The following is a 20,662-nucleotide window of genomic DNA, read 5'->3' as shown; positions in this document are numbered from 1 at the left end:
ACGTGAGCTTCCTAGACATGGATGGGATCCTCGACCGGACAAATTCTTCAGGAGGGACGGGGTCCACCTCAACCACAACGGGAATGAGAGGCTAGGATGTCGACTGGCCGAGTGGATGAGGGCAAGGCAGATGTGTTGTGTGGACAAGGCATGACGAGGAGGACCCACTGATGTCAGCGAACATGGAAGAGAACAGACTAATCAGCCAAGTAAATGTGTGAAGATTGGCTGCATGAATGTGAGAGGATGGGGTGTGGGCAAGTTTGAGGATGTATGCAAGGAGCTCAGGGAGTGGAGGTTCAACTTAGTTGGGCTCACTGAGACTTACCTGAGAGATGATGTACGAATGGAGGGATGCGAGTATGTTATGATTGGAAAGGGGCATAAGACACAGGAAACACTGGGAGGAGGCGTAGCCCTACTTTACAAGAAAGAAAGAGGATTGAAAGTAGAGGAGATTGATGTGGGGGGTGTACAAGTAGTGAGGATGTGCTTGCAGTCAGAGTGGAATGCATGGATGGTCGTGGCAGACCAGAGAAGGTGTTACTGGTGGCAGCGTACATGACTGTCATGGGTGAAAGAGCAGAGAGGAAAAATAGGAGGAAGTATGACATACTTAAGAAAGTTGTGAGAGATCATGGAGAGGAGAGAGTGCTAGTTATGGGTGACATGAATGCACATGTGGGAATACTGGAGGAACAGGTGAACAGGAATGGTGAAATGCTTAGAGAGTTTGTTGATGAACTGGAGCTGGAAAATTTGAATGTTACTTTGGCTGAGGGGCGTGTGACTTGGAGTGCAAGAGAGCAGGAATCGGCAATTGACTACATGTTGGTGAATGGAAGAATGCGTGAAATTGTGTCACATATTTGGATAGATGAGAATGGTTTGGTTGATATTGTGTCTGATCACAACATGCTGGTTGTGGAGTGCTTGATGCAGGGTGGGAATGAAGTGAAAGTGGCAAGTAAGAAAAAGAAGTGGAGACTGAGAGATGTGGGGTGGGGGAACTTTCAGGTTGATCTGAGTGAGAGAAGCTGGGATGACGAAAGTGTGCATGACGTGGAGCATCTGAATGAGAAACTGGTTGAGGACGTGAGGGGTGCTGCTGAGAACCAGATAGCGTTTGTGAGAGTAGGTAGAAGAAAGAATGTATGTAAACCATGGTGGAATGATGAAATCAGAGCGGCTAGGAAGGAGTGAAAGAGAATGAGTAGACAGTGTAGATGGCTGAAGAAAAAGAGGCAAGAAAGCGATGAGGCAGAGAATGAGTATCAGAATGCATGGGCAGCGTATGTGAAGCAGCAGCGGTTGACAAGACGAATGATAATGAATGTTAAAGTGAAGAGTGAAGGGAGTGTGATTCAGTCTTTAAGGGAGAAAGGTATGGAAGGTGGCCGTGAATGGTACAAGTTCATGAGGGGTGAGAATATGTCAGGCAGTGTTGGTGTGGAGAGTCTAAAAGTGGAGGGTGCAGTTTTAACAGAGAAGGAGGGAATCAGGGAGGCAATCAAAGGGTTCTGGGAAGAAGTAGGTGGGGTAGGTGAGATGTTTAGTGTGAAAGATGTGTAACACTGGGAAGGAAGAATGCAGATGAACTGGATGAAAGAATCAGTAGGGAAAAAGTGGAGAGGTGTGTGAGAAGGCAAAAGAATGGCAAGGCAGCAGGTCCAGATGATATACTGTATGAGTTATACAAGAATGGTGGGGAGGTAGTGATAGATAGAACGACTGAATTATTCAACCGAGTGTGGGATGAAGAGAGAGTGCCAAGAAAGTGGAATGAGAGCAGAGTGTGTCTGTTGCATAAGGGGGGATTTAAGAGTAAGAATGAGTTGAAGAACTACAGGCCAATTGCATTAGTGAATACAACAGGTAAAGTTTTCAGTGCAGTGTTGAATGAGAGACTGTGTAAATGGATTGAGAGAGCTGGAATGCTGGCTGAAGAACAGAATGGTTTTCGTGGGGATAGGAGAGCTGAGGACAATATGTTTGTGGTGAATTAAATGATTGAGAAGAAAAAGAAGGATAGAAGTAAATTATACTTAGGTTTTCTGGATATAGAGAAAGCTTATGCTAGAGTGAACAGAGGAATGCTAGGTAGAGTCTTAGAAAAGATTGGATTGAGTGCAAAGATAGTTAACATAGTGCAAAGTATGTATGTGGACACAAAAGCTAGATACAGACTAGGAGACAGAAACAGACTGGATGAAGAGTGAGAGAGGAGTTAGGCAGGGCTGTATATTGTCACCAACCCTTTTTAGCCTGTATACAGAGGAGCTAGCAGCCAGGATGAGAAGAATGAATGTAGGGGTAAGTGTGGGGAATGATAAAGTATGTGTGCTCCTTTATGCAGATGACGTAGTTGTTATGAGTGAATCGGCAGATGAGCTTCAAAGTTTGTTGGATGTGGTGGATGGCTATGGTAAAGACTTTGTAATAAGGTTTAGCAGTGAGAAAAGCAAGGTAATAATTGTGAATAGGTCAGAGGATGAAAGTAATGTGGTATGGAGACTTGGAGAGAATGAGTTGAAATAGGCGCAAGATTACAAGTACTTAGGGATGTGGATGAGTCCTAGTGGGTGTGCAAAGGCAAAGAATGAAAAGATAAGTATGCTAAACCAGTGGGTAGGTCGACTGGGAAGCACGGCAAGGATGAGAGCAAGTAAGTATGATGTGTTGAGAGAAGTGTGGAAGTGTGGCTGTGCCATGTATAATGTATGGTATGGATGTGATTGCATGGAATAAAAGTGAAGTTTATAAGTTAGAAGTGGACCAAAATAGAGTAGCAAGGATGGCACTGAGTGCACCGAGGTGCACAGCAGTTGAAGCCTTAAGAGGTGACATGGGATGGAGCACCTTTAGGGAAAGACTCACAAAAACCTAACTTAGGTACAAGATTGGGCTTGCGAGAATGGATGATGCAAGAATAGCAAGGAAGGTGTACCTGTGGAATGAAAGTGGAAGCAAATGGAGGAAGAGATGCATGAGAATGCATGAGGAAATGGATTGCAAGTTGTATGGGCGATAAGAATGGCTGGGAGGATTCAAAATGAGCATGAATGGGTGGTAACAAGAGGAGGCAGAGTGGGAGCCGAATGGGATGTGAGAAAATGGAAGAATGAGATAGACAAAGAAGTGAAATATGTGGGACAGAATGAATGGAAGAATGAGATGGAAAGAAAGAAGACCCTGGAATGGTACAAGGAGAAAGAGGCCCCGAGGTATGAAAGGTGGTATGATGGAAGCCTGGGCGGTAATCTTCTCTTCCGAGTGAGGGCACAGTGTATGGATGTGAATGCAAGGAGTTACAGGTGGTCTGAGTCCCACAGCAAAGTGTGCCAGATGTGTGACATGGGAGAGGATGAGACGGTGGAACATGTGGTGCTGGAGTGTGTGAAGTATGCCAGAGACAGGAATGAGATGATGCAAGTGATACTGACTGAGTTAGGGCATGATAGGAATGAAAGAGTGGAGAAGACAGGAAAGGAATGGATGGTGTTGTTGCTGGGATTGTGTAGAGAGGCGAATGAAAAGATGATTGAGGCGGTGAAAGACTTTCTGGAGAGAATGTGGCGTACCAGATGTATGAACAATTAGGATAGAGGGTGCTGTTCGTTTCTCTTTTTTTCTCTCTCTCTCTTCTACAGGAGTTGCTCATCCAAAGGCCTGGCCTCAGGAGTTATCCTGTGCCACCTGTACCATCAAGATCAAGATCAAGATCTCCCCTTCCATAGGAGTTGCTCATCCAAAGGCCTGGCTTAGGAAAGGAATGGATGGTGTTGTTGCTGGGATTTTGTAGAGAGGCGAATGAAAAGATGATTGAGGCGGTGAAAGACTTTCTGGAGAGAATGTGGCGTACCAGATGTATGAACAATTAGGATAGAGGGTGCTGTTCGTTTCTCTTTTTTTTTTTTTTTCTCTTCTACAGGAGTTGCTCATCCAAAGGCCTGGCCTCAGGAGTTATCCTTTGCCACCTGTACCATCAAGATCAAGCATGACGTGGAGCATCTGAATGAGAAACTGGTTGAGGACGTGAGGGGTGCTGCTGAGAACCAGATAGGGTTTGTGAGAGTAGGTAGAAGAAAGAATGTATGTAAACCATGGTGGAATGATGAAATCAGAGCGGCTAGGAAGGAGCGAAAGAGAATGAGTAGACAGTGTAGATGGCTGAGGAAAAAGAGGCATGAAAGCGATGAGGCAGAGAATGAGTATCTGAATGCATGGGCAGCGTATGTGAAGCAGCAGCGGTTGACGAGACGAATGATAATGAATGCTAAAGTGAAGAGTGAAAGGAGCGTGATTCAATCTTTAAGGGAGAAAGGTATGGAAGGTGGCCGTGAATGGTACAAGTTCATGAGAGGTGAGAATATGTCAGGCAGTGTTGGTGTGGAGAGTCTAAAAGTGGAGGGTGTAGTTATAACAGAGAAGGATGGAATCAGGGAGGCAATCAAAGGGTTCTGGGAAGAAGTAGGTGGGGTAGGTGAGATGTTTAGTGTGAGAGAAGAATATGTAACACTGGAAAGGAAGAATGCAGATGAACTGGATGAAAGAATCAGTAGGGATGAAGTGGAGAGGTGTGTGAGAAGGCAGAAGAATGGCAAGGCAGCAGGTCCAGATGATATACCCTATGAGTTCTACAAGAATGGTGGGGAGGTAGTGATAGACAGAATGACTGAGTTATTCAACCGAGTGTGGAATGAAGAGAGAGTGCCAAGAAAGTGGAATGAGAGCCGAGTGTGTCTGTTACATAAGGGAGGATTTAAGAGTAAGAATGAGCTGAAGAACTACAGGCCAATTGCATTAGTGAATACAGTAGGTAAAGTTTTCAGTGCAGTGTTGAATGAGAGACTGTGTAAATGGATTGAGAGAGCTGGAGTGCTGGGTGAAGAACAGAATGGTTTTCGTAGGGACAGGAGAGCTGAGGACAATATGTTTGTGGTGAATGAAATGATTGAGAAGAAAAAGAAGGATGGGGGTAAATTGTACCTAGGTTTTTTGGATATAGAGAAAGCTTATGATAGAGTGAACAGAGAAATGTTAGGTAGAGTCTTAGAAAAGATTGGATTGAGTGCAAAGATAGTTAACGTAGTGCAAAGTATGTATGTGGACACAAGAGCTAGATACAGGCTAGGAGACATAGAAACAGACTGGGTGAAGAGTGAGAGAGGAGTTAGGCAGGGCTGTATATTGTCACCAACCCTTTTTAGCCTGTATACAGAGGAGCTAGCAGCCAGGATGAGAAGAATGAATGTAGGGGTAAGTGTGGGGAATGATAAAGTATGTGTGCTCCTTTATGTAGATGATGTAGTTGTTATGAGTGAATCGGCAGATGAGCTTCAAAGTTTGTTGGATGTAGTGGATGGCTATGGTAAAGACTTTGGAGTAAGGTTTAGCAGTGAGAAAAGCAAAGTAATGATTGTGAATAGATCAGAGGATGAAAGTAATGTGGTATGGAGACTTGGAGAGAATGAGTTGAGACAGGTGCAAGAATACAAGTACTTAGGGATGTGGATGAGTCCTAGTGTGTGTGCAAAGGCAAAGAATGAAAAGATAAGTATGCTAAACCAGTGGGTAGGTCGATTGGGAAGCGCGGCAAGGATGAGAGCAAGTAAGTATGATGTGTTGAGAGAAGTGTGGAAGAGTGTGGCTGTGCCATGTATAATGTATGGTATGGATGTGATTGCATGGAATGAAAGTGAAATTGATAAGTTAGAAGTGGGCCAGAACAAAGTAGCAAGGATGGCACTGAGTGCACCGAGATGCACAGCAGTTGAAGCCTTGAGAGGTGACATGGGATGGAGCACCTTCAGAGAAAGACTGACAAAAGCCACACTTAGGTACAAGATTAGGCTTGAGAGAATGGATGATGCAAGAATAGCAAGGAAGGTGTACCTGTGGAATGAAAGTGGAAGCAAATGGAGGAAGAGATGCATGAGAATGACAGACAGGAATGGATTGCAAGTTGTGTGGGCGATAAGAATGGCTGGTAGGAATCAAAATGAGCGTGAATGGGTGGTAACAAGAGGAGGAAGAGTGGGAACCGAATGGGATGTGAGAAAATGGAAGAATGAGATAGACAAAGAAGTGAAATGTGTGGGACTGAATGAATGGAAGAATGAGATGGAAAGAAAGAAGACCCTGGAATGGTACAAGGAGAAAGAGGCCCCGAGGTATGAAAGGTGGTATGATGGAAGCCTGGGCGGTGATCTTCTCTTCCGAGCGAGGGCACAGTGTATGGATGTGAATGCAAGGAATTACAGGTGGTCTGAGTCCCGCAGCAAAGTGTGCCAGATGTGTCCCAATGGGCACGGCACGTGAATTCGATGTGGATTATTCATGGATTTCTGGTGAAATCTTGAGTACGCAAGTATTCACTAAATTTCCACGTCTTTTCCACATGGATAACTGGTTACCAGATTCACGTGAATAACTGGAAAAAGAAATCACGTGGTTTCTTTAGTAATTTTATACACGCATAAATCTGGTACTTGAATTCACGTGATAATACATTACAAAAAATGGCATTCTGGGCGTTAATTATATGCTTTTGTTAACATTAAATTTAAAATAAAATAGTAAAAATAAGGTCAGTCCAGAACATTATACATCCACCTTGATTAATTTTAGTTGTTATATTTCATCTGTAGCCTACTAATGATAATCCATATATTCGCAACCTTCATACATATATATAGGCTACAAAATTTTGAGCTGCCCGCTAAATCAAATAGTCTACCCGGCCGCCAGGCAATGCACCATGCAGTCACTGAAACACGGAGATTAAATTGAGTATTCATCTCTCTCTCTCTCTCTCTCTCTCTGATGTATTTATTTTCTTTACATCAATAAATTATTTTAATTTGAATTTGAATTTTTCTTTATTGTTGTCCGTAAATGCTGGCAAACCACAAAGTAATCATATTATGTATTATGAAATAGATTTCAGGGTAGCATTGTTGGAATATATTAAGGAATTATCACCATAGTAAGCTAAAATAATAGGGCGAGGGAGTTTGCGCAACGCGCTGCTCGGATGGTCTGCCTTGTACGTGCCAGGCCGTTGGCGCGAAAACTGTGGGAAAGACAGGGACAGTTCAGGAAGTCTCAGGCTGTTTTGGAGCCTTTCGTGGCTGTGCTAGCAAATAGCAGGTATGTAGTGATGTATTCAAGTGTGAGGATTACCTGTGGGCAAAGTGTAGGATGTCAGTGGAGTGTACAAGGAAAGGGAGAGCGTGATTGGAGAGAGTGTTGGACAAGAATTTTTAGGCGGCAGTGAATCTAGTCCTAGAGTGTTTCTTCATCTGCTCTAGGGGCTATGTGAGTTGCAGCGGCTGTGCGAGAAGACGCCTGTCTGCCCTACGTTAGTGATAGGTGTGCTCGTCACCTCTTATCCAGAGATGACCCTACCGGGGTGGAGTGGAGTGGGGTGGGGCCTGAGTGGAGTGGTTCTTACCTGGTTGGGCTCCCGAGGGAACCCCACAATGGCTAGCACGCCAGCCCGGAAATTTTTTAAAAGAACAGAGGACTATAAACTGAAGAAATGGCTGGAAAGTGTGCTATACACCCAAAGTATTTACAAACATCAAGGGATAGTCGGGTGCACATAACCTAACGCCACATATCACTCGCCTACCTGGCCGTCTTGCCATGGTTTTGGGGTAATGAACAACGCTTATTTATATTTGAATACATGGCCGAAGATCTTTTGTCATTAAGACACCCATTTATTAAACAGGTCTAACACCTCTACACTCGAGAACCCCGTAAAGTAAGATAAATATTAATTCAATTAATGCAATATCTTACCTTGTAATGGGGATAGAGACCCGGCGGGGACACTTATAGAAATCTTAACCATAATGTAAGACTCCAGTAAGGCAAACAAGGCCGTAGGTAAGGTAATCTTTTGGTGTAGCTAAAGTAAAATATTACCACTAAAACTAATGAATCCTAATCTAAAACAATCTAAAATAACCAATTTTTTTTTCATTTCCCCACCTAACCTAACCTAAAATAACCTAACCAAACCAAACCAAACCTAACCCACTAACCTAACCTGATTCGAAGTATTGGGGTGGTGGTGAGGGGCAAGTATTTTTTTTACGAACCAAAAAATTGCCAATTTATAAATAGCACATCGAAATCTATAAAAAGAAAGTAGTTTCAACCCGAAAATCCTAATCTGACCTCTGCTATAATAATACTGCAAAATATTTTAGGCCAAGTATATACAAAGTTTAGATGATTGCCTTAATTATTGTTCACTAACCAAACCCAAGATTTCCTAAGCTAACCTAACCTAACCTTTCCAGAAATTACCTGCCAAAATGGAAGGAAGGGTTTGCCACCCCCTTCCTTGTTCAAGTAGTCATTATGGGTAAAAGTGTAGAGTCCTTTCTCGGCGTTATTACTGGTTTGTTTTTTTCCTCGTTTTCCCAGCACCAACAAACTTTAAGACGTGGCGGGAAGGCGGAGTTTTAGGGTGGAGGAAGCCACATAGGGCAAATTTGGCAAGACCCACAATTACCATGAGGGTTTTGATCCCTTCACTTCTCACTTGTGTGGTTATTAGTGATTTATGATGCGTTATTAATAATAAAATACAGAAATACACCTTATAGTACTACTAACATGATATACTGTTATGAATTTAGTGACAACGAAAATGTATATAGCTATGTATTTTTCTTTAACTGGGATGCATTATGCTAAAAATGCAGTGTTTGCAATTTCTTTATGGCATTTCTGCCAGAAACATCACTGGTATTATTTCTACTTCCCCATATGCATACTAAGCCTGTTAATATAGCTGCAGTAGTTTTCATGTGTGTAGTGGTAAAACCACTTTTGTCTGTAAATTATCAGTTACTGAATAGTAACTAGTTTTGAAGAGGTCAGATAGAATGTTTTCAAACTTAGGAAATTAATTTTACTAGGATGTGATGTGAAATTTGCACAGACAGACCATTAGTAACAATTAATTTCAGGAAGAGCGTATCCTGCTACTGTATGGGCTGGATCAACCTCAACTTGTAACTGGTGGTAGCTACTCCATCCATTAATTATTTCCCTCTGTTGAGACAACTTAAAGTGAGTATGTATATATAATGTCTTATTGAATGTTCTATCTATGCATGATGTACTGCTTCAAATTTACTTTACGGACCTTTAAAGTCTGACTGATCACCTATATCACTGTCATACTGAAACTCTCTTCAGAAGGCAAATTTTTGCTACTTTGTGTTGTGTGTAATCATTGAGCTCGTTTGTGTTGTAGTATGTAATCTTTAAGCTACTCTGTGTTTTGTGTAAACTGCAGAACTACTTTAATTTGTTTTTGTGTACTCTAAACTAATATATTTCATTTGTTATCTTTCAGAGTACTAAACCACTACTCTAACTCTCCTATTTTTCCCTGACTTTTGATCACAGTCTCTTCTCAATTAATTATGTCTTACCATAAAAGATACAGGCAGATACAACGTGAGCTCAAGGAACTGTTGGTTAGTAGTAGTGAAGAGGAAGCTGACTGGGTTCATCAAAACACCAAAATTCCCAAACTTTACCATAATAACTCTGACCCATCTTTAAGCTTTTCTGACCAGGACAGTTGTGAAAGTACGAGTACATCCTTATCCCCCTTGATAGTAACTGCACCAGAAGAATTAAGCACAGATGATGAGAGTCACCACCATATATCTGATTTGGCACTTGAAGAAGGATTAGCTTTATGGGCATCAAAAAATAACATTACACGCCAGGCAGCAAATGAATTATTGGAGCTGTTGAGGAATAATGGGCATAATCTACCTAAAGATTCACGCACTTTGATGGAAACTCCAAGGTATGTAGAGGTATTAGAAAAATGTGGAGGACACTATTATTATTTTGGGATTGGTTCATGTTTGCAAAATATATTGAAGACTCATCCAGCATTTGTAAAAGAAAATGATTCGGTTAAACTCAGTGTAAACATAGATGGTATTCCTTTACATAAATCAAGCAATGAACAGTTCTGGCCTATACTGATAAAGTTCAGCTGCTTTAAGCCAGCATTAGTTGCTCTGTATTGTGGAAAGACTAAACCAGATTCTATTGACAGTTTTTTGGAAGATTTTCTTCAAGAATATAAGCAACTTTCTGAAAATGGTTTAGTTTTTGAAGGGAAAAGACTGGCAGTAAGAATAGTTGCATTTATTTGTGATGCACCTGCATGCTCATTTATCAAATGCATAAAAGGGCACAATGGGTATTACTCATGTGAGAGATGTGAAATTAAAGGAACCTGGCAATCACATGTTCTTGTATTAGACTCTGCACAACCCTGTAATGAAAGATCTGATGAGAAATTCAATCAGGAACAGTACAGGGATTCTCATCAGTTAGGAAAAAGTCCTTTGATTCAGTATGGAATATCTTGCGTGAAAGGGTTTCCACTGGATTACATGCATATGATTTGCCTTGGTGTTACCAGAAGAATGCTACTTTTCCTCATAAGAGGTTCTAAGAAATGCAAACTCTCTCAGCTTCAAATAAGTTTAATTTCTTCTTCTTTAGAGAGTCTTTCCAACAAACTACCAAGTGAATTTGCTAGACAGCCACGATCACTAGCTGTAATTGATCGCTGGAAGGCCACCGAATTTAGACAGTATATATTATACACAAGTATTGTTGTCCTGAAAGATGTTGTTCCTATTATATACAAAAACAGTCTTTTGCTTACTGTGTCCTTATCAGTTTTATTGAATTCCAATGATGAAATACGAAATTCTTACTTACCATATGCAAGAGAATTACTTAAGTGTTTTGTACAACAGTGTCGAGATATATATATGGTCAAAGTTTCATTGTATATAATGTTCATAATCTTCTTCACTTGGTAGATGATGTAGAGAATTACCAGTGTTCCCTTAATGACATTTGTGCTTTCCCATACGAGAATGAACTTCACAAAATAAAGCAGTTAGTGAGGTCATCAAACAATCCAGTTTCTCAAGTTTTCAAAAGACTTGCAGAAAAGAAAATGTTTAATGAATCAAAAGTGACAGAAGCTAATCACAGAATATATATATCTACAAAATACAAAAATAATTGTTTCATGTTAAAAAATGAAGATTTTGTGTTCCTTAGGAAACTAAAAAATGATGTCTACTATGAATGTGATGTTCTTCGTCAAAGCCAAACTGAAAATTTTTTTACTGAACCATGCAATTCTAAACTCATTAACATTGTGTTTATGAAAAATAAGAGTAATTTAAAAAAGAAAGTAATTCACTTAGAGCAGCTGCATAGAAAGGTGATAAAATTGCCATACAAAGATGGTGTTGTTTTAGTACCAGTTGTACATGACATTTCCAGTTAGGTGGGCAGTTGTACATGGTGTATTCTCATGACTGATATGTGTTTACTAAAGAGAAGTTAAGCAAAACGTTTCAGATCTGCAGGATTTTAGTCTTCATACACAAGTTGTATTTGTTATGTATCTCTCTTATGGCCATTGTTCTTTATCTCAAAACTGTTCATCTGCATCTTCACTCTCCTCTTCGTCTCCCTTGTGCCTTGTGTGCCAGTACAGCCCGGAGTGCTGCTCTTCGGCTTATGAAGAGGATTTTGTCAGGTTGAGACATGGGTAATTGTTTCTATACTACATTTAAAATATAGAAATTAGGTTTTTATTCTTGTCATATACCTATCTGAAGAGGTAAAACTGCCAACATGCCTAGCTTTTAAATATTGTATTATTTGTACTTGAATATCTTACTGCTGATGTTATTAATGAAACAAAATATGCAAAGCATGAACATAGCCCATTGATTAATTATATTTTATATTTAGAATGTGGAAACGAGCAGTTTGGTTGGAGGGTAAGAAAGAAGAAGAGGGTGTGGTGCCATCCAGCTGGGTATTAGAAGAGAACCAAACCTTGTTTTGGCCACAAGGAGTTAATGCTGAGAATGCCCTTCATAATCAGCAAGAACCAGACCCTGCATCATGGAGAAAGTTTATGTTGAAAAAAGTGAAGATCACTTCTGGTTGGTGTTTTACTATTATCTTGCTGTTATTGGATGACGTTCACTTTCATGTTTATTCACCTCAGAAATGCTCATTTTTGTTGCCTTTTAGCTGTACCTGATTGAGATAAATGTCACAAAAATTTAGGGCTGGTAATGAAATGTTTGGCGCCTGAGATGGGCAGTGGTCGAGGTATGCAATATATATATATATATATATATATATATGGGTTATGAACAAGATGTACTCAGTACCGTAACTTTATTTTGCGCTACGTTACGCCACTCAGACTTGATGGCATCTTCAGGCTAATATAAGAGGTATTGGTGTGGAATCTTATATTATAATATTTTAAGTATTTTGGTGTAATTGTAAATTTAATATGTATTTTATTCTATTAGACTGAAGATGCCAGCAGTCTGAGTGGCGAAACTTAGTGCAAAATAAAGTTATGGTACTGAGTACGTCTTGTTCATAACCCAAGTATTTCAAGAAACTTCATCAACGCTATATATATATATATATATATATATATATATATATATATATATATATATATATATATATATATATATATATATATATATATATATATATATATATATATATATATATTTTTTTTTTTTTTTATTTATTTTTTTCCCCCTCAGATAGTTTTCAAGAATGCGATACCTACCATCTGACATCTACGGTGGAGAGTTCTGAGAGCAACAGTGATCCTGATGAAGGTCTACTCATGAGAAAAAGGAGAAAACGTTGTAAGAAAAATCTGCCTGATGACTTTCTCAGCAGTGAAAACTTACATGGTAGGCATACCTGGTCATATTTGAAAACAATTTATGAAAGAAGAAAATCATAACAGTGAATACAAGAGCAATACTATTGTTCATTAATAATTAGATTGACAAACTGAGAGAACTGAGAGGTGGGGGATAGCTGGGAAAACACAAAGTGGTTTGGTTAGCAAATTTCTTCAATCTCATTTTTGTCTACAAAGTGTCTGACTGTAAACATTTACAGGTGAAGGGTTTCCCCGGACTATTCACTGACTCCTTTTATTTGTCTTTGACAGCCCCCAACACCAAGCCCTTTCACAGTTTTTTTTTTTTTTTTTCGTGTCTTTGTAATATGTAATGATTTTTCCACAGAAGCTGTCCACATGAAGCCAGCCTCACAGAAGCCACAGGTCACAACCTCTCAAGATAAGGTAGCTTCTGCTCCTTCACAGGTTGTACTTCCAACACCTCCTCCTAAGGTGTCTTTGGATATGCGGTCCACCAGAACCCATGGGATGATGGAGTGCAGTGCAACAAAAGATTCGGTATCCAGCAAGACATCCAAGTCATCTGACAACAGTGATGGCAGTGGCCAGCATGACAGGAGACATCATGACACGCCTTACCAAAAAAGAAACCATGATCGAGGTGACAATCTTGACCACCATGACAGGAGACACCATGACACACCTCACCGAAGAAGAAGCCATGACCAAGGTGACGTGCTTAAAAAGTTCTCAGATTCAAATGTGACAGAAATACAAATGATAGTTGCAGCAAAATTGCGTAATGCTCCAAAATTGAAAAATGAAAATTAGCTGATGTACAGTCGGCGCGAAAAAAATGTCCCCACCTGCTAACAATAACAATAATAACACAACAACATTAACAATTCTACCATTCTTTACCTTATCATTTTTTAGGGATAATAAAACACTAATATTACTGTCATATGTGCACATTAGTATTTTGTCATCTCTCCTTTTACATTCAGAACGGCATTTATGCGACTTGGCATACTGTCAGATAATTTTTTGAAATAATCCAAGTCAGTTTCATCCCACAGCACACGAAGTTTTTCCGTTATAGCGCCGACAGTGTTCACTGAGAGTTTGCCAATTTTTCTTTTTAGTTCATTCCACAAGTTTTCTATTGGATTTAAGTCTGGACTGTGCCCTGGCCACTCAATTAACGAAACATTGTTCTCTGTAAGCCACTCCATCACACGCTTTGCCCGATGGCATGGAGCACCGTCCTGGAGGAAATGAGCGTTCTCGTGGGATTCATAAAATGGGAGCATGTGATCTGTCAGCACGTTCATATACAGCGCAGCATTCATGTTCATGTTTTTGTCTAAAAAGTACAAGCCCCCACTACCTTTCTCACCACTGAAGCAACCCCACACCATCACACCTGCTGGAAACTTAACCGTCTTTACCGTGTACTTGCTGTCAAAACGATTCGCACCCACAGGACGTCGCACGGTTCTCTGTCCTTTTGAAATAGTTTTGAAGGCAGATTCATCACTGAACACAACTTTTCGCCAGTCTGCTGAAGTCCAGTGCTTGTAGCGTCCGCAGAAATCAAGCCGCTGTTTTCTCATTTTTTCGGTGAGGAGAGGTTTGTGAGCTGCCCGACGACACGGTAGCTTGAAATCTTTCTGTAGCCGCTGTTGAAGTGTTCTCACTGCCACATCTCCCAGCACATCTCTATGCATTCCTTTTAATTCCTTGGCGGTGATGAAAGGGTTCTTCAGCACCTCACGTCGCAACAGCATGTACGTCCTCTGGCCTGTCTTTCGTTTCCTCCCCGACCCCTGCTTTCTCTTTTGAATAACACCGCCGTGGGCACTGGTTGCTTTGATGACATTACGGACACACTTCGCTGATCTTCTTGTCCTTCTTGCCACTTCTCTTTTGCTGAGGCCTTCGCGAAATAGAGCCAGTATAGCACCTTTCTCCTCCATTCTTAGCTTGGCAGGCCCCATTCTGAAGCAAAGGGTGACCGATATCACGAGGAGAGGCGAGCGATATGTGAGGAAACGGGAGCAGAAGCGGGAAGTACCTCTCCGTGACAGGAGGGAGTAAACACCCTCCCTCACACACTGCCTGGCGGTTACTGAATCTCGTTAATCTGTCACATTATTAAATTGAAAGCATGGAGATGCCAGATGTTCATTATTGGCCGTGACAAGTGTTTTCGTGTCCGCTGGTGGCTAAATAAACCTAAATAAACAAGAACGTAATGTTGTGTTGTTAAAACTTAATGATACAGCAGGTGGGGATATTTTTTTCACGCCGACTGTAAAATGGTACTTACAATCAGTTAAGATCTGCAAGAATGTTAAAACAAACCAATCTTTGTCTCATGCATGACCTTGGTGAAGTAAAGTATTTTCATACCAAGATGAACTGCAATAGCGCAGTGAAAAATCTAGTCATACCCACTGCCAACAGGAGTCTAACCCGGGTCTCTTGAGTGAGAGCCAGACAGCAAGACCACTACACCACTGTGGTGTAGGGGTCTTGCTGCCTGGCTCTCACTCAAGAGACCCGGGTTCGACTTCTGGTGGCAGTGGGTATGACTAGATAAAGTATTTTCATTTTGTATGTTACTAAAAAAATGCTGGTAAATTTATCTCATGACTGATTGTACACAGATGACCTTATATATTGTAACTATGTGTACATTTCCCTTCCTCCCCCCTCTCTCTCTCTCTTAAAGAAGCTCTTTTTCTATCAGAATGACAAAATTTATTGATGTGTAAACAGTATAAGGGGGGATGTTAGAGAAGCTTAAGAATGAAAGAACCAGGACCGCCGAGAACCGAACCTCAGACAAGCTGTTCCCGCCACCACGCTAACCTGGTCCTGGTTCTTTCAACTTGTCGTTATGGGATTCAAGCTTAAGAATGGTTTTAAGATGTGGAGAGAGACTTACTGCTGTAAAATTTGAACCGATTGGGATATTACCTCATGATATTTATGTGAGATGATATTAATGATCTCAGATTATAAAAGCAAACTAGTATTATTAACAGTTATTTATTTTGTAATTTAGTAATAGATATAACATTTTAATTTATAATTTTGCTTTTGCCTACCACTTAGGTTCCCATGTATTTTTACGTAAATGAAAAAGTATGGAGCTACACAAGTATCAATTCACAAAATGCTTAATTTCATTGACAACTGTGGTCTGTATTGTTTTAAGCATATTGTGTACTTGTGGCAGGCCTGGTATTCTTTGCATATATTCCCCCTGGGGCTACATAGATACTAGAATGTAGCCCTCTCCATGTCGGCTGTGTGCCGTAAGAGGCGACTGATTCTGGCCCTGGGTGGGGATCTCTTTTACTAGCCCATAGCAGGTCTTTTTACCGCTTGACATATTTTCCCTTCTCATTTCCCTTTGCTTTCTGTCCATTTTCTTTTACGTTCTCTTACTTTTCCGAGTGGTGGGCTGACTCTTTGTCAGAGTGAGGGTTGGTGTCCTTTACTTCCCATAGCCATTTCTGTCTTTCTCTTGTTCTATATACCTCTACTGTTTAGGGTGACACTAGGCTGGGGATCTGCCCATTCTTCTCTACCTTTTATAGTCCCACTTGTGGCACATGCCCAGGGATAATGCTAGGCACAAGTGCCATGGGAACCCATTTATTGAGTCGTGGCCCGGGATGGCGGATGGTCACCCTCACAGTTCAAGGGTGGTTTCTGCTGTTCTGGACCATGGCATGGGGAGGTAATGCATAGGAGCAGGTGTCAGGCTATGGATGGATTGTGGCTAAACAAAGTTTTAATTTTTTGTATTACTGGGATCATCCATTTATATATTGCAGTTATTCTTCATTCAAGTCAGATATCTTGAAAGCCTTTATATATAAAAATGCAAGCACTAACTTTTTTTTTTTTTCATAAAATATGGAAATTATTTTGGTTTTGATATTTTTACAAGGATGAAGATTATTAAATTTATGAAAAAGTGTAAGACTGAAGAATATATATATACACACTTTCTGTATTACTTGTATTTTTTACATGCCTACCTTGTATTCTGAAATTGCACAGTACTATGGTTGCATTCAACAAGTGTGAAGGCTGCATTATCGTGCTCTACCAGCCTGCCTGTCAACAATGTGCGGTCTCGTAAAGGATATGTTTCTGTTTATAATAGCCTATTCGACTATAGCTTACGTAAATGATACAGAAACATATACTGAGAGACTGGATGCACTGATGACATGCAGATTACCAGAGCACGATAATGCAGCCTTCAAACTTGTTGGAATCAACTACAAAAGCTCAGATAATTCACGGATAAATAAACACATGGATTATTCCACCAGATATTACCGTGTATTACACGTGAATTTGTACACGTGTATTCCACGTGTTCATTTTCACGTGAATTCGATTTTGCATTTTCCATCAAATATCCATGAGTAATCCACGTGCAGGATCCACGTGTATTCCACGTGAATTACGTGACATTTGCCCACTGGGGTGACATGGGAGAGGATGAGACGGTGGAACATGTGGTGCTGGAGTGTGTGCAGTATGCCAGAGACAGGAATGAGATGATGCAAGTGATACTGACTGAGTTAGGGCATGATAGGAATGAAAGAGTGGAGAAGACAGGAAAGGAATGGATGGTGTTGTTGCTGGGACTGTGTAGAGAGGCCAATGAAAGGATGATTGAGGCGGTGAAAGAGTTTCTGGAGAGAATGTGGCGTGCCAGGTGTATGAACAATTAGGATAGAGGATGCTGTTCGTTTCTCTTTTTTTTTTCCCCTTTCTACAGGAGTTGCCGATCCAAAGGCCTGGCTCAGGAGTGATCCTGTGCCACCTGTACCATCAAGATCAAGATCAAGATACAGGAGTTGCTGATCCAAAGGCCTGGCTTAGGAATGATCCCTAGCCACCTGTACTATCAAGATCAAGATCAAGATGAGGCAATCAAAGGGTTCTGGGAAGATGTAGGTGGGGTAGGTGAGGTGTTTAGTGTGAGAGAAGGATGTGTGACACTGGAAAGGAAAAATGCAGATGAAGTGGATGAAAGAATCAGTAGGGAAAAAGTGGAGAGGTATGTGAGAAGGCAGGAGAATAGTAAGGCAGCAGGTCCAGATGATACACCGTATGAGTTCTACAAGAATGGTGGGGAGGTAGTGATTGATAGAATGACTGAATTATTCAACCGAGCGTGGGGATGAAGAGAGAGTGCCAAGAAAGTGGAATGAGAGCAGAGTGTGTCTGTTGCATAAGGGAGGATTTAAAAGTAAGAATGAGTTGAAGAACTACAGGCCAATTGCATTGTGAATACAATAGGTAAAGTTTTCAGTGCAGTCTTGAATGAGAGACTGTGTAGATGGATTGAGAGAGCTGGATTGCTGGGTGAAGAACAGAATGGATTTCATGTGGATAGGAGAGCTGAGGACAATATGTTTGTGGTGAATTAAATGATTGAGAAGAAAAAGAAGGATGGGAGTAAATTGTACCTAGGTTTTCTGGATACAGAGAAAGCTTATGATAGAGTGAACAGAGAAATGCTAGGTAGAGTCTTAGAAAATATTGGATTAAGTGCAAAGATAGTTAACATAGTGCAAAGTATGTATGTGGACACAAGAGCTAGATACAGACTAGGTGACATAGAAACAGACTGGATGAAGAGTGAGAGAGGAGTTAGGCAGGGCTGTATATTGTCACCAACCCTTTTTAACCTGTATACAGAGAAGTTAGCAGCTAGAATGAGAAGAATGAATGTAGGGGTAAGTGAGGGAATGATAAAGTGTGTGTGCTTCTTTATGCAGATGATGTAGTGGTTATGAGTGAATCGGCAGATGAGCTTCAAAGTTTGTTGGATGTTGTGGATGGCTATGGAAAAGACTTTGGAGTAAGGTTTAGCATTGAGAAAAGCAAGATAATGATGTGAATAGGTTAGAGGATGAAAGTAATTTGGTATGGAGACTTGGAGAGAATTAGTTGAAACAAGTGCAAGAACAGAAGTACTTAGGGATGTGAATGAGTCCTAGTGGGTGTGGAAAGGCAAATAATGAAAAGATAAGTATGGTAAACCAGTGGGTAGGTCGATTGGGAAGCGTGGCAAGGATGAGAGCAAGTATGACGTGTTGAGAGAAGTGTGGAAGAGTGTGGCTGTGCCATGTATAATGTATGATATGGATATGATTGCATGGAATGAAAATGAAATTGATGAATTAGAAGTGGGCCAGAATAGAGTAGCAAGGATGGCATTGAGTGCATCGAGGTACACAGCAGTTGAAGCCTTGAGAGGTGATATGGGATGGAGCACCTTTAGGGAAAGACTCACAAAAGCCACACTTAGGTACAAAATTAGGCTTGAGAGAATGGATGATGCAAGAATAGTAAGGAAGGTGTACCTGTGGAACGAAAGTGCAAGCAAGTGGAAGAAGAGGTGAATGAGAATGACAGACAGGAGTGGATTTTTTTTTTTTATGTAAGAAGGATACTGGCCAAGGGCAACAAAAATCAATAAAAAAAATGCCCACTGAAATGCCAGTCCCGTAAAAGGGTCAAGGCAGTGGTCAAAAATTGGTGGATAAGTGTCTTGAAAGTTGTGTGGATTACAAGTTGTGTGGGCGATAAGAATGGCTGGAAGGAATCAAAATGAGCGTGAATGGGTGGTAACAAGAGGAGGCAGAGTGGGAGTTGAATGGGATGTGAGAAAATGGAAGAATGAGATAGACAAAGAAGTGAAATGTGTGGGACTGAATGAATGGAGGAATGAGATGGAAAGAAAGACCTTGGAATGGTACAAGGAGAAAGAGGCCCTGAGGTATGAAAGGTGGTATGATGGAAGCCTGGGTGGTGATCTCTTCCGAGCGAGGGCACAGTGTATGGATGTGAACGCAAGGAGTTACAGATGGTCTGAGTCCCACAGCAAAATGTGCCAGATGTGTGACATGGGAGAGGATGAGACGGTGGAACATGTGGTGCTGGAGTGTGTGAAGTATGCCAGAGACAGGAATGAGATGATGCAAGTGATACTGACTGAGTTAGGACATGATAGGAATGAAAGAGTGGAGAAGACAGGAAAGGAGTGATGTTGTTGCTGGGACTGTGTAGAGAGGCGAATGAAAGGATGATTGAGGCGGTGAAAGTTTCTGGAGAGATTGTGGCGTGCCAGAAGCGTGCCAGTGTAGAGGATTCTGTTCATTTTTCTTTTTTTTCCCTTCTACAGGAGTTGCCGATCCAAAGGCCTGGCTTAGGAGTGATCCCGAGCCACCTGTACTGTCAAGATCAAGATAAAGATCATGCTATACACTTGTCAAATCAAACACGAGTGCCAGTTAGCTATACATGGGGTAATTTTGGCAGTGTTTACACTCCGTGCCCTTGGTCGTCAAATTCTTTTAGAGTGGTTGGCAGTGACACTGACTTTCAGAATAAACCTGTGAATGTCTCCAGTGTCACCCAGTGCCATGACTTCCTAGTCCCAAGACTGCCTGTGTTGTACGAACTCCTTTAGCTGCTAAAATTCTGGCGAGTCGGCCCTCTGCGCATGCGCATTGTCACGTCAGCACTACAACATACAGCTCCAAGGTTTGTGTTTTTTTTTTTTTCACAGCCTTATATAGCGACTATACCTTGATTATTAAAACCAGTTTTGGCAGTAGTGAGATGTCTGGTCCCCGATTGGCTGGGGTGCGTTTGGTAGGTTAGGTTAGGCAACTCATACGTGGCCCAGCCAGTCGGGGAGCACACGTTTCCACTACTGCCCATACATCATGCCTAGGGAGAGAGAGAGAGAGAGAGAGAGTGTATCTTTTCCACTAGTGCCTTTCCCGGTTTAGTTTAGGTTTAAGTTTGGTTTAGTTAGGTTAAGTTTAGTTAGTT

At 41.1% G+C, this 20,662-nt stretch overlaps 2 protein-coding genes across 8 annotated transcripts in view; both read left to right on the top strand.

Moving 5' to 3' along the window:
* The first annotated feature begins 7,036 nt into the window (after positions 1–7,036).
* On the top strand, positions 7,037–16,811 carry LOC135115180 (uncharacterized). The gene is made up of 4 exons (XM_064031683.1): positions 7,037–7,152; positions 11,839–12,035; positions 12,666–12,821; positions 13,164–16,811. Exons 1-4 carry the CDS (start codon positions 7,037–7,039, stop codon positions 13,607–13,609), a joined length of 915 nt encoding a protein of 304 aa, XP_063887753.1. The 3' UTR covers positions 13,610–16,811.
* Positions 16,812–17,751: 940 nt separating this feature from the next.
* LOC135115178 (glycosaminoglycan xylosylkinase-like) overlaps positions 17,752–20,662 on the top strand; it is a 183,227-nt gene continuing 180,316 nt past the window's right edge. For 6 of the 7 annotated variants that reach the window (XR_010275840.1, XM_064031681.1, XM_064031678.1 and 3 more), the window contains exon 1: positions 20,007–20,368. Coding sequence is in view for 2 of the 7 variants with exons in the window: in XM_064031681.1 (XP_063887751.1) it covers positions 20,328–20,368 (41 nt within the window). In the remaining 5 variants the exon portion in view is untranslated. Of the gene's footprint in view, positions 17,767–20,006; positions 20,369–20,662 lie in introns of those variants that run through there. The other variant, XM_064031682.1, reaches the window with a different exon arrangement.

Source organism: Scylla paramamosain, chromosome 29, assembly GCF_035594125.1.
Source record: "Scylla paramamosain isolate STU-SP2022 chromosome 29, ASM3559412v1, whole genome shotgun sequence".
Taxonomy (NCBI): domain Eukaryota; kingdom Metazoa; phylum Arthropoda; class Malacostraca; order Decapoda; family Portunidae; genus Scylla; species Scylla paramamosain.
The sequence above is the reverse complement of the archived record's forward strand: the minus strand, read 5'-3'. Positions and strand labels throughout refer to the sequence as shown.